The sequence below is a fragment of the Genypterus blacodes genome, unplaced genomic scaffold (assembly GCF_046128005.1).
Source record: "Genypterus blacodes isolate CSIRO-AG114 ecotype Tasmania unplaced genomic scaffold, CSIRO-AGI_Gbla_v1 ptg000030l_1, whole genome shotgun sequence".
NCBI lineage: Eukaryota > Metazoa > Chordata > Actinopteri > Ophidiiformes > Ophidiidae > Genypterus > Genypterus blacodes.
This window is the reverse complement of record NW_027466843.1, coordinates 5564661-5581577: the sequence shown is the minus strand read 5'-3', so window position 1 is coordinate 5581577 and position 16917 is coordinate 5564661. Positions and strand designations below refer to the sequence as shown.

The following is a 16917-nucleotide window of genomic DNA, read 5'->3' as shown; positions in this document are numbered from 1 at the left end:
CATGTGAGTAAAGCCACTATACTGTGCATGCACGATGACACTGTAGAGGCTATACATGTCCTCAGAGGCTTAACCTTTGGCTCCCCCCTACAGTTAGTGAGATACATAACGTCCCCTAATAAATAATGGATGAGTTCCAGTGAAGCCCCATGTATAAAGCACAAAATGTTCACAAAAGCTTGGGGGACAACGACATGACTACAATCTAGCAATCTAGATCAACCCCCTCAACTTAGGGCTGCTTCCTCGTGCTCACTGACAACTTTCTAAATGGGCAAATCAGTCACCTAGCTGCGGGCAGAAGATTACGGAAAACTGTCTGGGTAAGGTGGCTGAAACGATAGCTTCAGGCCAGTTGTCACACTTGGGTGTTCAGCCAGTGTGTGGCTATGCTCGATACATGCCAGCAAACACACACATTTACTTTCAAAGGTTATAATGCTCAGTGCTGATGCTTCTTTACCTAAATGTCACCTATAAATCCATAAAGGCCTACCAATGCACCAAATGATGCGCCATTTCAGTACAAAGGCAAAGTAACACCAGCACAAGAGTACAAGCGCCAGTACTCTTATTTCCATATGAATGTATTTTCTTTAAATATTAAACTTCCAATCTACAATGCAAGATACAAATAACAAGAAAGAATGCCAGCGAGTCCTCATTTGACTTGGGTTTCACTTTTGCATGATACGCCTTGAGGTTTTTGCATAATCCTCATAAGAAACGGTAGAAAGTGTCTCATCCAAAATGCTTACTTCAAAGACAACAGGAAAGCTCTCAAATCCCACTTTATACTCACCGTTTCCAGTGGGAGGAATGGTCAAAAAGATCAACATCAACAAAACCACAATGAGCTGTATGTGAGAATGGCATAATCACAGGGTTTGAGATTGACTAATATAACTATTGCATATTTTTGTGGTGCTAAATCTTCACCACCCATCAGCCCTTTGAACATTAAGCTGATCATCTCCAAAAAGGAAGTGAAAACACAGGGAGACTCATCCTTTATCAGCGATACAGGCACAAAAATGACCATTCAGTTACCTCAGCTCTGCCCTCAGCGTTGAAATCCTCCCTTGTGCCTCAAACAGTCATCTCAGAGTTTAGTTTACTCCATTTCCTCACCGACAGCTAAGACCATGGTTCGCACTGTGGCATCTGGGTCAGTCCAGATTCACATTCCACAATTTACAGTAATCCCTGGCCAATCCAGGTTGAACGTCTACTCTGACATCCCAGCATGTCTGGCCTATGATTTGTCAGACAAATAAATAATTGAACTTTCTCTACTTCAGGCACAGTCGGTGGTGATAATGCGCAGCAGTGATGCGTTCAGGCTCAGGTGATGTTGTGATCTGGCTTCAGGCTCTCACAGCCTGTTCTTCCCAAATAGTATTTACCTGTAGCTATTAAACTGACGGTTCCTGACTATAATTCATTGTGTAGTCTCTTTGATAGCTAGAAATTCAATTAACTAAAACTGAATTCCTTATGGCAGGCACAGGAACACCACAACCAATTGTTTTAAGAATTCAGTCCATATGTCATTGCTGAGTAAATGTTTCATTTTTCAGATCAGATTTTGTACGACCAGAGAGGCACAAGCTGCATCTGAGCCAGTGAGCACCGTTTCACCAGTGTGGACCAAACCCTGAGCCCAGCCCTCATCTATGGGGGTCATTAGACACAAACCACCCTTTTAAACCAAGAATAAGAGTTTGAAAGATGTGTTTTTGCAGTCAGGTCCTGGAAAAACCACAACACAAATTTTGTTTTAGAGTGGGTGCTTAGTTTGGAACGAGCATCGCGGCCTCGCACATTTAGACAAGTTCATGAAGTCCAGCACAATGAATGAACTTGTCTGTACACTTCGTGAAGGCCAAAGCAAATTTCAGAGGAACCCAGCAAGCAACCCAGGTTATCAACTTTGACGTCATTAAATCTACTGTGTGCAGTTCACTCTGTGCAAAGATGAAATATTTAGCACCATGAATATAGTACTTTTCATTTCTATGCAACCAAACTGATGCAATTTCCCACGGAACTGACTCCACCGTGGACAACAGGGAACCAAAGTGAAATTAAACTGAACTGAACACTCACCGTTGAGTCAGCACAACACTCATTACAAAGAAAGACAAAACTAGTAGGGGAGCAGTAGACTAACAAATTAGTAAATTATTCATTGAAATGGGCTTTGGTATTCTCTCCTCTGTGAATTAATAAGAGTATGTACATCAAACTAAGCCCGTGAAATGCAAAATGTTAACAGATCACAGGGGAAATGAATAGCTGTCTGGAGGGAAGAAAGAAGAGCAAAAATGAAAAAAACTACACATACACAGAAAACATACAGAGACAGAAGGCAAGGGGAACATTTTTGGCTGTTGCTCAGTCACATTTAGTTTCAGTCTCACATCATCTGTTCTGATCCAGACAATTTACATATTAGATTATGTGTGTCTTTGTTTCTCTCTCATCCTGTTCCGTCTTCTGCCTCCCTCAAACGGTTACAGCGAAAAAGGGGAGGCAGGACCCCTGCTGTCTCTCTGTCTGAATCCTTTGAGCTATTCCACCCATGCAAGCGCTCAGCATCATCACAACAGAGGCAGTGGCGTGATGTCACAGGCTTATCAGCCAAGTGCAAGTATACTCGTGTGTGTGTGTTTGTGTTTGTGTTTGTGTGCGTGTGTGTGCTTGTGTTGCTTCAAAGGACGTCTGCTCTAACAGAAGTGCAAGGATGCTCCTTCTGTGAGTAAAGTGTAACAGTCTGCCTGTCAGTCTGTCTCTCTGTCTGTACCCTGGCAGACATTAAAGGGCACCCAGTCCTGCCTGAGTTTGACCTTGGACTCTCCTCTGCTGCTCCCATGAAATGGCCTCAGGCATGAAGAAGACACAGTTCAATATTGTGAACACAGAAATAGCATCTTCACTCTCTCTTCCGCCACCATCTTCATCCCACCCCACCTGTCATTACAGTAATAAAGGCTTTTTAACTCATCATCTTTAAGTCTTCTCTGGCAAGGCAAATAGGTACTGGTGACATGTTAAACGATGTCAAATGCAGGGCAAGAACTAAGATGTATATGGAGTTTACTTTATAGTTGCCACCTCCCTTTCCCAAATAATATCTTTATTAGTCCGCCATATATATGAAAAGAGATAAATCAAATGAAAAAACAACTCACAATAATATAGATATTGCATTTAAGTTAAATTAAAATGACCTGAATTCAACATCAAATGAATTGCTGCATGGTTTTGAGAGTATGTGAGCATAGTTCTTGAAATGTATGAATATGTATAGCCTCGTAGTCTTTACTGGGTGAAAGCGGATCCAAGTATGAGCAGTATTTTTGGCTTTGAAGTCCCAACAGGGACCTCAACGCTGCCATTTTGTTCACACTGTAAGGTTTCTCAAGCCCAAACCTCCAGCTCCAGGGTGCAAACAACTATAAAGTAACCCCCCCCCCAATCCACAAGATATTTTCTTTCCAACCTCTGAAGGCTACGTTCATAAATCATGCACATTAAGCTTCATGTGGCTGATAAAGCAAAAGTTAAGATAATCAATGAATCTATGCATCATCCATCTATTTACTTATTGTATCATCCATATCTATTTTTTTTTGCCGTGATTAATCTTATTTACAGTGTAATCTATGAGGTTCCAGATTACCTTGATTTTATTTATACCTTTGGAAATTAATTGGTTATTGTCTGAGGCTTCTGGGCAAATGAATGAACGATATCACTTCATCTTCTGCAAATTAATAGCTCAAAGGAAATAAGGATCCCATTAAAGGTGAAAAAAGCTGAATTGTCCCCAATTTCATTAAACGTGCATGTGCAAGAACATTACAGTAAAATCTGTAAGCAATAGTCAATGGCAGTAATATTCAGGGTAAAAGGATTACAATATCTCCATAATTGTTCTATGATGTAATAATATTCTTGATTCCTCTTAATCGTGCACAAAACTAAAATTAGATGGAGCCAAAGAAAAAATAAATTAAGTCTAACAGTTGTTGCTCAAACACTTCCAAATCAAAACTAAAAATATTTGTTTATTCATTGATTTCTGCTGAACTGCAAACCTTGTGTAAAATACACTTGATTCTATCTTCATTCATTATTCTTTAATTCAAATGTCTTTGAACTGCTTCGGCTTAAGCGTATTTAGTGGAGTGTAAAATGTCTTTGAACATGTTTTTATGTGAAGCACATCGAGTCTTCCTCTTGTGAGTGCAGTGGACAGTAATTTTATTTATATAGCACATTTCATACATTTAGGAAACCGCCTGCCAGGGTTAACACAGTGAAAATGCATTTAACTCCCTTCGTGTCACAGACGATGATGCCATTATCAACAGTGCCTCATGAGAACACAAAGACTAGATTGCAGCACAGTGACTAACTGAGTTTGCGCTCAAGAATGCAATGCTACAGACAGGAGGACTGAATTTCGGTAATGATGGGATATATTTTCTATGGTAGAAAAGCAGCGAGGTAGGGAGGACACAGCATCTGTGCACGGTAGCTGTAGAGAACCCTGGAGTGAACCATATGCTGACATTGCAAGGTGTCAGAAGCAAAGGCCTGGAGACTGATGAAAGTGTGTTTCACAAGCCTCAGGAGTGACCTCAAGGCACTGGCTCGAGTAATGAGAAGAAATAAGGTAACAGGACTGCTCTGCATAATGAAAATGTTGGCATCTCCATTCAAATACATACATATGTACTGTATATATAGTTAGATAGATAGAAGATAGCTAGACAGATAAATAACTATCACCTTTCTCTGGTCATTGGGTTGAATTCATTCTGTGAGTGTTTTGACATTTACAGTTAAGTGTAGGTAGAAGGCAAAGAAAACAGAGACATAGGGTCGCCCTATATGCAACAGAGACAAATACAGAGCAAGACAGAGGGCGAATAAAAAACATGAAAAGAGAATAGATGAGTCCACGCTTTGTTTGTTTGTGAGCAGCAAGTGTTGGCTCGCAGGGAAACTACTATAAGAATTTCTAGCCAACTTACACACAGCATTCTAGGCAGAGTGCAGTTTGGATGCCCAGAGTGCGGTATTGTTGAGGTCACTAGAAGGTGAAATTCAATGCACTGTCACAAAAGAACAGATATAAACTGGAAATAAACTGCACTTCTTCCAGTTTCTAAGAGCAAATAGAGTTATAATCTTACTCAAAATTCCAACCATGAATACTGCCCCGTCCGTCAGATCGGACCGGTATGTAAATCAATAAGTATGTAATCAATCATGATTGTTAATGCAAAACAGGAATTGTAGCAAATCAGTGGCGATACACGGGCATATTAACAATATTGATTGTATGCCGATTACAAATTGAACCATAACTCATAGCATTCAGTTATGTACATTACAATTACATAGAGCTACATTCATTTATTATTAGTTCCCTTCCAATCCAGTGGCAACACATTAAATCTACATTTTGCCCAGCAGAGCAGCATATTTAGGCTGCTAGCTGAGAAAAAGGCTCCAAGCTCCAAAGGGAGAACTAAGAATTGTCATGTCACAAAGTCATTGTAGTGAGGACAGCCAATTAAGCTAATGGTGAGGAAGGAGCTCTTACTTAGATAATGTCAAAACTGAAATAAGGCGTTAAGTGGGCCTTTGACATCATTCACAGTTCCATAATTGTAAACATGAGTTTTAACTGTCAATTCCAAAGAAAAAAAGACAAATTTCATCATTAAAAAGGAAAATTAGGCAAGTATTGACCATCAGAATAAACTGCCTAACAGTATAATAAGGTATAAGTGGAACAGACGGTGGCACTGTAACCATTCCTATAAACTGCAATTTAACTGTGCTGGCATCGTCCTTGACAAAATGTCACTGAACTTAGTTTGAGGATGCTTCCTGTAACACAACATGTGTCCGAGTGGAGTGTTTTGCCAAAAAGCAAAAGCTCCAGACAGCTTTTGAACATCATGGCCTTACACCGAGTTCAAAGTCTCTAAGAAATGCTATCATCAAAATTCAAACAAGATATAGAAAAGAGTACAAAGAGCAGAGGACCTCACATCTCCAAAGCCAGTGAGCTTTTGCCCATTCTTTTTCACCACTTTGCTTTCAAAGATGAAGCAAAGGAAGTCCTAGAAACATTTCTTTGGTGATTCAAAGTACCACAGACCTCATCATGTCTGGATACGGCTCCTCTACCCGGGGTTTACTGAATAAAATTGGAAAGGATGTGCTGCAATTGCAGATACATCTAAAAGTTTGTATGTGCATGTAAAGTTCCAAAAATAACCCTGAGTCATTAAACCAAACTCATATATCCTATAATTGTTTGGCGAGGTAAAATATTCTTATCAGCAGACCATCATCTTCCAAATGTAATGACTTTTTCCAAAACCTGGTTTATCTTCAGCAGTTACTTGAAATTAGCCAAAGCTGTGTTAGATTGTTTTGTGGTTTCGATTAAAAAATAACTCCCTGAGGAGCAGCACAGAATCCCATCTCGCCCAGGCTGCTTTCTTTTCCGCTAGCTTAATGGATTATGACAGTGATGCAGCATGAAGCTTTAATCTCCTTGCCGTCGCCGTCTCCCCTCACTTTATGGTTGAGCCCCTTGAGCAGAAGCGTGTGTCCAGTATGTGTGTCAAGTGCAAACTGGCCCCATGACATAGCATGAGCTTGGATGGCATACACACTACCCTACAGCTGTGCCCTGCCAGCCTATTAGCAGTGCCACAGGTTAGCCTCCAGCATTTAATTTCAGTCAGGCTCATGACCAATGAGATGGCAGACTGCACACTGTCCCTATGGCATTGATATTAACCAAAAATACTGTATCCTGTTTTCTTAATCTGGCAGTAGTAGTTCGGAGCTACCAGGCTTCACGTTAAGTTTTGGATAACACTCCATCACTCATTAACATAGCTTCCTCTGGTCTTGATCAAAAGTGGGTAGTGAGTGGACACTCCATTAGGCGAGTTATTTTCATGTGCCAGTGCCTTCACATCTGAGGTATTAGATGATTCATTTCACTGCCTGAGAGCGTAATGGTTAATCCCCACACCTGTTCCAATTATAACCAATTGATATTATGCTAAAAGCAACTGTTTTGCACATAAGCATCATGGATGTGTATGACTACAAAGACTAGATGCATCTGGATAAACCCTTACTGCAAGCACTTACCACGCATTCTGCTCTTGGTTTCAGAGTTAAAACACTGATCTCAGAGATCCGATACTCCTTAAGAGCACCGCAAGATAATAACCCTGTGTTTACTGTAACAATCGAGGGAATCATAACACACTGAAAAATCAAATCCGAACTTTGAGACGTTTGATTGCTCTTTGTAGTCTTATAAACTAGGAAAGTGCAACACAGAGGCAATATCTCATACCACATATAGAGACAGAATGTCATATCAATAACCAATACACCCCACTGTTGGAAATCCTATCCAAGAAGCAGAATTGAGGTGAAGAGATGTTTTTCTCCAGTGCTGGCATCTAGTTTCCTGATTTTCATTTAGCAGTTATGTTTTACTAGATGAAACAGGGCCAAACGGCGACTGCTGCATAAAAACACCCAAAACGAAAATGATACAATAGATGAACACTGCTGCTTCAGCCTAGACAGACGATAGAGGCATGATAAAAATGACAAAGCCATTCAATCTCTGCAGCACCTTCTCTATCTCTTTCTGTGGCGAGCATCAGCTGGTCCCTGTTGGATTTGTAGACTCCAACAGAGGAATGTGTGAAATATACCAAAAAGTATTAAGTCCTAGTATTAAGTTTTAGAGCAGATACCCTTGTAACTTGAAGTTACAAAATTAAGAAAGATATATTACGAAGTGCCAATTATTCCCTGTGAGGGCAGTGGAATTGAGATTCACGCCAATGACCTAGACACAATTGTTAGCAATTTGACCCGACAGGAAGGGGTCACCGTGGCTGTTGCTAAAAGTGCATAACAATGGAAAATCAGCCTTAAAAAAAAAGAAGGATCATTCACAGTGCGTACTGTCACTTACTATGAACCGCAATGGCATAATCATCTTGAACAAAAGACAACTCCACACACAAGTGCTGAAATTACACTATAATTGGTGCAGCGCTACAGAATGTGTTCAATGACAACAAATGCTCAGGATGACACATAGGCTGCTCATGACTGACACAAGGGAATCAACCCAGGCATGTGAGCTAGAAAAAAAAAAGAAGATATATATTTTTTTTTTCCAGTTAATGATCCCAGTTTGAAAACATTTTTCAACTCAAAACCAGGGCCAAAAGTTATGATATAAAACATTTAAAATGACTGTTTCCTGGTAGAAAAGTATGTAACTAAGGTAGTATGATAACCAGAAGTGAATCTGTGGGTATACAGTAAGAGCTTAGCAGTAAACCACTACAATAATTTAAATATTTGTACAATGACTTGGAGGTATAAAAAAAACTCCAATTATCAGCGATAATGGTCGACCATTGCAGTGAATAAACAATAGTTGTAGTCCACTTCGTGCTGGTAATGTGAAAACAATGCCGGCTTTGTGTTGATTTCAATACATTATGTGCCAGTGATTTAAACATGAGTACATAATGTGTTGGATAAGCACCCATTGACCAGTAATCAGTCATAACAATGGATACATTTTTCTGTGAAATTACCATTTTGGTAGTTGTCACAATCAACATTCAAATTAAATATTGCCAGACACAATAATGGCTCTCAGCAGAAAGGCAAACAGAGCTTACTGTTTTCACTGTTCATTTTTCATAATTATACTTGGAAATTGTCTGGTATTTAAGCAGAAACTGTGTTTCTTAGTGCACTGGCTAATTAAAAGCACCAAACGTCTAGTTAACGGAGGGGCAAATATTCAAGAAACTACAATTGCAAAAACTGCAATTTCTAAAGAAGATAAGATCATTTAACATAACATTTTGGCATGTTGTCTCCTGTAATACAGTTCAGCGCTCTTCTATTTTTCTGGGTCAATTTCTTCTTCAAAAATAAGCCACTTAAGACAGAAACGTTCAAGTAAAGTAAGCACAGCTGAACATTATTTCTATTTACAGCCTATAGATGAATGCAATGAGTGGAGAAGAAATATTGAAGTAGAGGCTGTGTAAAGAAAGAAAGAAATAGATAGAAATAGATGATTTGTGTTGGGTTTACCTCATTTGTAGCACCTGCTGTAAAATAACTAGAGGAGAAACACTAAATGACATAAGACTTATGGGATCAGCACTCTTATATTTAACTGTGGTGTAAATCCAAGGTCAGGTGCTCGCATCAGTGGAGTGTCGATATTGACTTTGCAAATTAAGCTTTAATTATACGAATATCACGCATCACACAGGCCCTTCTCCAAGGATTTCATACCACAGAAACCGTGTTTATTTTTAACCACCTGGGCTACTATTAACCCATTTCCCTTTTTTAAATAACATTGAAGTAGACTAACTTACAATATCAGAGTCAGACCACTGCAGAAACAATGGAAGCCCTTAGCATTATTAGTAGCTATAAATTTTACCCAGTAGTACAGCCGTGGTAAGTAAGTATTGGAGATGATGAATGAGTCTGATACCTAAAGCAAAGTTGGGCTGAGCCTGTTTCCCTATGCTGCCTTTTATTCCATCAAAGCATACTGTATCATCAAAATTGACAGGATAAACAACCACAGTGTCTCGTTTATATACGGAAATGCTTTACGCTTGCAATACAATTGCTGAGAAGATTAACTACCTGTGTTGGTTTTATTCCCATAGGTGTGGAATGAGATCTGTTGCTGCAATGGGCTGAATATGATCTTTATTGCAGCATATTATTATTATTGTGAAGCAAGTAGATGATGTGTCACTCTTAACTATGATATACATTAACTCTGAAAGGTGTCAGTGTCAGATGAAAGGAGAGCATAAAGTGACAAGGGGATAATTTTGTAAAACTAGCTATGAGAGATGTAGCACTTGCCTGTCAAAGTTTCAAGATCTTGATCAAGATCATAACACAGGTTGGATCATTATTATCTCTAGAGAGGCCAATTCAATAATAGACATGCATCTGAACAATTTATTCTCTGGCTCAATCAATACGGTTTGTGTTGGGGAATTCACGCTGCAAGATTTCATCAGTTTGAATTGATCTAATAATCAGTGTTGAAACAAGACAATGTAAATGATTTAATTAAAAAATGCATAAGTTCCATTATATTGGATTCAGATAGGCATTCATGAGTAAAATATGATCATAAATGATTTGTTGTGAGGAGAGTTGGGAATAGCTATAGACACAAATTAATTATGAGTGATCATAACTATGTATCCAGAGTGAAACTTTTTTTTCAGCTTCACAACATTCACTTCGATGGCCAATCAGAAGTAACAATGTGAAACTGAAACAATGTGTGGCAGATGCACGGGATACAAATTTAAATAAAACCAAAGACTGCAGATAATTTCAACATTGGGAATAAATAAAAAACATTCAAAACTTCGCGAGAACTAAGGTAAATAATGACAATGTGGAACATAAACGAAACTCTTTAAATTACAGATAAAATTACATAAATGTTGATGTCTGATGGCCAGCAGTTACGCAGCTTCAGAAAGCGAGAAGTGAGTGCACAAGGGGAGAAACACCTTCTCAGCCGATGTTCATATTACCCTATTTTCTGTTGTGGCTTTAACTGTCAAAAACACAGGATTACTGCATCTGACACTCCCACATAACCAGTTTACCGGTGAGCACATATAAAGATTATTTTAGCTTCCATACACTTTTATTAGGTGCAGTATTTTCCTCCCCCTGTGCCTGTTTGGTGTTTGGTGATATGCCACCAACATCAAGAATGGGCCTATGTGGGAGTAGAGGCACAAAAAAGAGTTTCTTCAGAAACAACCAAGCCCTGCAGTGTACTTGTGGTAAGAAGGATGATAGAGATATTCAGAAATTATTATTTATATTATTATTTATATTATTATTATGCTAAACATTTCTTGTTCATTACATACCATTACGGTGACATTAACACAAATGTAATGATCAATGAACAAAAAAAATAGGATTAAATCAACTTTCATAATTTTCGTTTATGTCCTCCTATCATAATACCATTTCCTGCACCTAACATAGAACTCTCCATATAGGTCATACAAATTAAAACAATGCAGATAATGTGAAACTGAAAATCACCAATGAAAAAGACCTACACCATTGTGGTGACATTGTGTGCTTCATCAAATATAATCATCATCAATATGACAAAACAATATTTAGTTTTTCAGCCAACCATATACCAAAAAGTAGACTAAAATATGAACTGCATTAGATACTTTCACCGCTCGCTGTATCGCCACTGTTACAGATTGCAGGCAGCCAGCAGAAATCTGGAATCAATGCTTACAAACTCTCAACAGGGCCAAAGGGTAAACAGGTTGGATTCTGAGTCCTGAGCTGTGAGTAAATCAGGCCTTTCCAAATCTAATATCCAGTAGTGCCTGTGGGTCAGCCATTACCTGCACTGAGGCAGCTTTATTATGCTGTCCAAGAAAAATGGGATAGTTGCCACGGATGCGTTTCTGGAATAAGTAAGTATAAACCCAGCCAGAGTCTGTGCTCATTCTGTAATTACTATTGAAAAGAAAAAGTTTACAGTGCACTTCCTGGAATACTACTGGGAAATTAGCTGTTAAATAAATCAACACACAAAATGGCAAAGATCTAAGGTTGTTAACAGTAGCATGCAATTAACAATTAATGGTGTTAATTTCAACGACCATATGATAACCTACACTTGAACACATTAACTAAGAAAGAGAAATAACCTAATCAGTACAGAGTGTGTTTGTTTCCATATGTTCTTACTTGTTTTACAAAAATCTGATGTGATAGAGAAATATCTCACTTTGAAGAACCACTGCCCAAACTTTAAAATATCACTTTAAATTAAAAATTCAGCCATTTTTTCCCCACTGGGAAGCAACGCAGTTTCAAACAGCTCCTCAAAGTCGTGATTTTCTTGACTGACACATTCTTACTGGACATTCTGACAGACAGTAAAACTGAGTGAAAAAACTCTCCAAGCTGAGCCAAATGCCCATAGATTTACCAAGAGCAGACAGACACAAAGCAAAATGCAATGTGCGCAGCTGGCTATTTTGCCTGAAGGAACAAACGGCTATCCTCTGTTTAAGATAATGGCAGGATTACTGCCTACCTTTCAAAATCAACACTTCTGTTTAATTAAACTCTATTAATTCCTTACACAAGGCCATGGCTTTGTTACTGTGTCACACACACACACACACACACACACACACACACACACACACACACACACACACACACACACACAATACACACACACACACACACACAATACACACACAATAAGATAACTGCAGTCATGTTCAGCCATCTGTTGGACAGACTGGAAACCAAGTGAAGCCAGTGGCTCCAAGCCAAAGTCCTTGGCTGTAACCCACTACAGTTTAGCATCTTTCTAACAAGTGTTCCAGCCAAAGTGCAAGCAAAGAGCCATCCGTTTTGATCAAATAGTAAGCTATAACTCATTACTTATGTTTACCATACCAGTGTCATTCAGGCATTGAGACTTAAGATCAGCAATTGGGAAAACTGGCAGTGCAGACAACAATACTTGTACAACAATACAGCTATTAAACAATAAAATTATTTAAGCCGAGTTACCTGTGTGACCAGTGGCTCCAGAAGCCTTTCCACAGTGAGGGTGCGGATTTCAAGGCTCTTGGGGTCCCATTTCAACAGGATGGGGGAAGTGGCAGTCGTCATGGTCTCTGTTGGGAGATCAATAGTTACACGATGAGACGCATCATAATTTAATGACCACAATAATTTGAAAAAATTACCTAAGACAAGGTGGTATAATGGCCGAGTCTGCAGCTTGGAGGCAGATTTGACATGTGCAAAAAAAAGTTGTCAATATATTTGTGTTTTAGTAATCATATAATGAAAGTGCAAGTATGTAGGTTATTGGGCAGGTTGGTGATGGAAGAAATCATATTGCAGCAATTGTTGTGGATCTCTTTTCTGGTTTAAAATTCAGGTCCAGTGATGTTCATGACAGTCTTTCCAACCAATTGCAGTGGTTTGTAGTCAAATATGATCCATCTGGCACACAACAATGTAATTCAGTACGTCAATGTGCTCTCCATGGTGCCTCGAAGTTTAGAGGCAGGTTAGCTCCCTTTAGATTCCTCAAGTAATACAGGCACTGCTGTGCGCTCCCCGTTTATTAGGGTTAGTCGGTCAGCAGAGAGCTTCTGTTATGCTACCCCTACAAATCTTAACTGTGCAACAGAACAAACTAAAAGAGCTGGTCACAGATGTTCAGGATCCATTTTTTCGAGAATGTAAAAGAAGCCTTGGCTCACAACGTTCCAACAAAGATTATGTTTAAAGAACAGTGTATTATCTTGATAAACAGTAAACACTTGAGCTGAAAAAAACAAGTACTGAGGAAGACCATTATACTAAAAATATTGAGAAATCGGTAATTCTGGAGTCCCACAGTGACCTACATGTTACCGAAACAGGTCTGTTAGAATTACATTTAAAAACCAACCAGAGTTGAAGCCACCATGATTATATCTTTTCAGAATACCCACACTGAAAGTCGGGACAAGAAACTGTCACATAGAGGGTATGTGTTTGTCCTGGTCTTTTATAATCTCAATTTGAATTATCATATAAACTGGAATAACAAAGTTTCACATTAGGAAAGGGGAAGGGTTGTTAACAGGAATTCTGTGTTGTCTGTGTATTTTTATATCCATGCAATAGGCTAAGTTTATATAAACCAATAAAACTTTCACTTTCAATTTTCTCCACGGAATGCAAACAGAGTGGCAAAAAAGAGAGCCTTAGAAAGATATGATTATAAATACACAGTAATAATCCTACTAGCTTTCACACCTCACCATCCCAGGGCCAATTACCATGAGTAAAGTAAAGTTTGTTTTGCTGTGGCCCCCTCACTGATTCGGCTTGGGGAAAGCGGGTTTCCCTCTGACAGACACTAAATGAAGCATACTTAGGCCTTTAGACTTTGACCCTACCTTGGAAAAATAGAGGTTAACTTTGTTTTCCCCAAATTTCCTGTAGCTGAAGAAAAAAATTATGGCCCACGTAATTGGTCCAGTTTTGGATTCAGAAGCAGTCAATCAGCACATCCCTACAGGGCATGCCAATACTGAAAGCCAAAGCGCACACAATCCCTCCAAACCATAAATGAATGGTTGGACACCCTCTTAACCTTAAATTTATGTCATTAGCTTTCTTAATTAACCTCACATTTACAGTATATCTGTCCATAATTGGGGTGTCTTGAGGCAACAATCATTTCAGCAGGGAGCATTGTCTACTCATTTGTTTTATTCATGGGTATAGTCAGTCAGTTGGATTTCAGCACAGATTTGTCAACATCCCTTTAGAGAGAGAAAATAGGAGAGAGAATGGAGACAAAACTAACTTGAAGTACAACAAATTTTTACTAAAGCCTAATCTTTGTGTTGCCGAAAATGCCTGCACAATCAGAAATATACACTCACACAATAGGGGTGACACCTACAATACCACTGGAAAGTGTAAAATAATGAATAATACCTGCTCTTTGCCTTTTTAATTACAGTATTCTAAAACCCTTATTCTCAGTTGAGTTATATTAAGTGAATGTCAGGAGCAACTGGCATGGGGGTAGCAGCCTGTTGTTCTTGCAGTTGTGTTTCAAAGGTAAGCAATTTCTGAATGGGCCAGCTGGGACAAACCCAGTATACTGCCAAAGTCAGTGAGGCAGAAGGGAATAAAGTGTACGAGTCAGAATGACAGATCTGGGCCAGAGGCCCTTTACACTGCAACTCAGTGGGTCAAGATGGATGAACATTAGGAGAACTGACACAATTGATGAAGCCACAAACCAGACATTAGTCCTCCAGAATAAGGATGACCTTAGACGCTAATAAATTTAGCAGACCTGTACATCTACTGTGGTCATTTACATTTTGTCCCATCTACATGGGAACATAGGAAGGGACAATGGGTCAGAACCTGTGTTTCTGAGAATTCATCAATACACTGAATAATACACAGTAGTTTAACCTCAACATTTATGTGGCTGTTTGGGCATTTTTAACATAAAGGTGACAAAGATTACATTTCGATCAGATAGGAAGAATCATTGTATTATACCAAAACACTTGAAATACGTTAGATATGTTGGCATGACAAATTAAAATGTTTTGACTTCATGAGGAGTTTTGCAAAATTAATTTGGCACACATAACTAATACTAATTATCGATGCACTGAGTCTAGATAGCTTAATTTAGCCTAATGGGATTGGTCATTTATCAAAATTTATAGAAAATATATTATATATATATATATATATATATATACATATATATATATTTCAGGCAAATATATATTTGCCTGAAACAACCCCTGCAATGCATAACAAAAACAGATAACACAATTCGAAAAACCCACAGCTGTTCAGCAATTTGAAGGACTACATGTGGAATACTGTACTGAATCCATGATTTATAGCTTGAAAGGGAAATTTGTGTATATGTCTACATGTTTTGTATGTATGCATGCATGTGTATGGTGTCTATAGGTATGGTTAGTTTGTGTTGTACATTGTTGACACCGTCATGTTCACACCTTCATGTAGTGGAAACATCTGATGATTGTCACCTAATGCCAATGGCCTTTCCGAGGCCAAAGGCCTTTTCACAAAGGTAAAGTTTCAGAAACTTAAAAATAAAACAGTCTGCATGAAAGAATTATGAGCTACCCACTATTGTTTGATTTATTCAGAAAGAGAAGGTACAACAATAACCTTCCAACAAACATTTCAACTCCTCTAGGCTAAACACCAACACACACACAAAGCTTCAAAGTGAGAGGGAAGAGACTATGAGTGCAGAATAGTAGAGCTCTAAGAATTATATCCATAATGATTATTCAGTCTGACTTTCACAAGTAGCTTGCCTCTTAAGTAGTTTACCAGTTCATATAATGGCAGAGTTTTCCTTTGAGCAGTGCACATCAGCATGAAGAGGACAGAAACTCAGTGGTTTGCACTGCAGCCTCACACTTTGTGTGTCATTGTTTGCATTGATTTGCTTTTCCCACAAAAACATGCCAGTAAGGTTTACTGAAAACTCAAAATTGTCTCTTTTAATAGGTGTGAATCTGTGAGCTATGCAACCTACCCAATGCATGCTGGGATATGCTGAAGTCCACCTGTGACCAGGACTGACTGAGCATAAATGAGTGTGGGTGGAATGATAACCATACAAATATAAAGTCAAGAATGACTGCCAAAATAAGCTTACAAAGAAGTGCAGTAGAGAATAAAATAGGTTATTAAATTCTGAAAAAAATTATAAGATTGTTATGATGTTTTAAACCATTAATGTCTGCAATCTTGAAAAAAACCTATTGCTCTCTCAGTGACTTGGTGCTCTGACATCACGCACTTTTCCATATTTAGTAACATCAAAGCTGCATTGCTGTTCAGTCTCCCCGAACCTGATACTTGTGTTGAATTTTGCACAAATGTAATACAATATGTACCCAACTATCTGCTAAAAGTCGACAGGGTCATCACATCAACATAAAGGCATTCAAAACACACAAAACCATATCCGCAAATCTTGTTGTCGTTATTACTTTGGATGACTATGGCGCTGTCGCCTTCGCCTAAATTTAGTGTGTGAGAGCTGAGAAGATGAGGGGAGTGTCGACAGCAGCTGGAAGCTCCAGGATAAGATTTCAGATCACTGCAGAGGGAAAGACATGCTGAACGTTTTGGAGACAGAATGTATGGGTGGCAACAATTCAACAGTGGTAT

At 38.7% G+C, this 16917-nt stretch overlaps 1 protein-coding gene across 3 annotated transcripts in view; it reads right to left on the bottom strand.

Annotated features, from left to right (window-relative positions):
- The window catches only part of ctnna2 (catenin (cadherin-associated protein), alpha 2), a 226107-nt gene extending 213276 nt beyond the window's left edge, over window positions 1–12831 (bottom strand). For all 3 annotated transcript variants that reach the window (XM_076145595.1, XM_076145597.1, XM_076145596.1), the window contains exon 1: window positions 12730–12831. In XM_076145595.1, coding sequence (XP_076001710.1) covers window positions 12730–12831 — 102 coding nt within the window. The remainder of the gene's footprint in view (window positions 1–12729) is intronic.
- Window positions 12832–16917: the final 4086 nt, after the last annotated feature.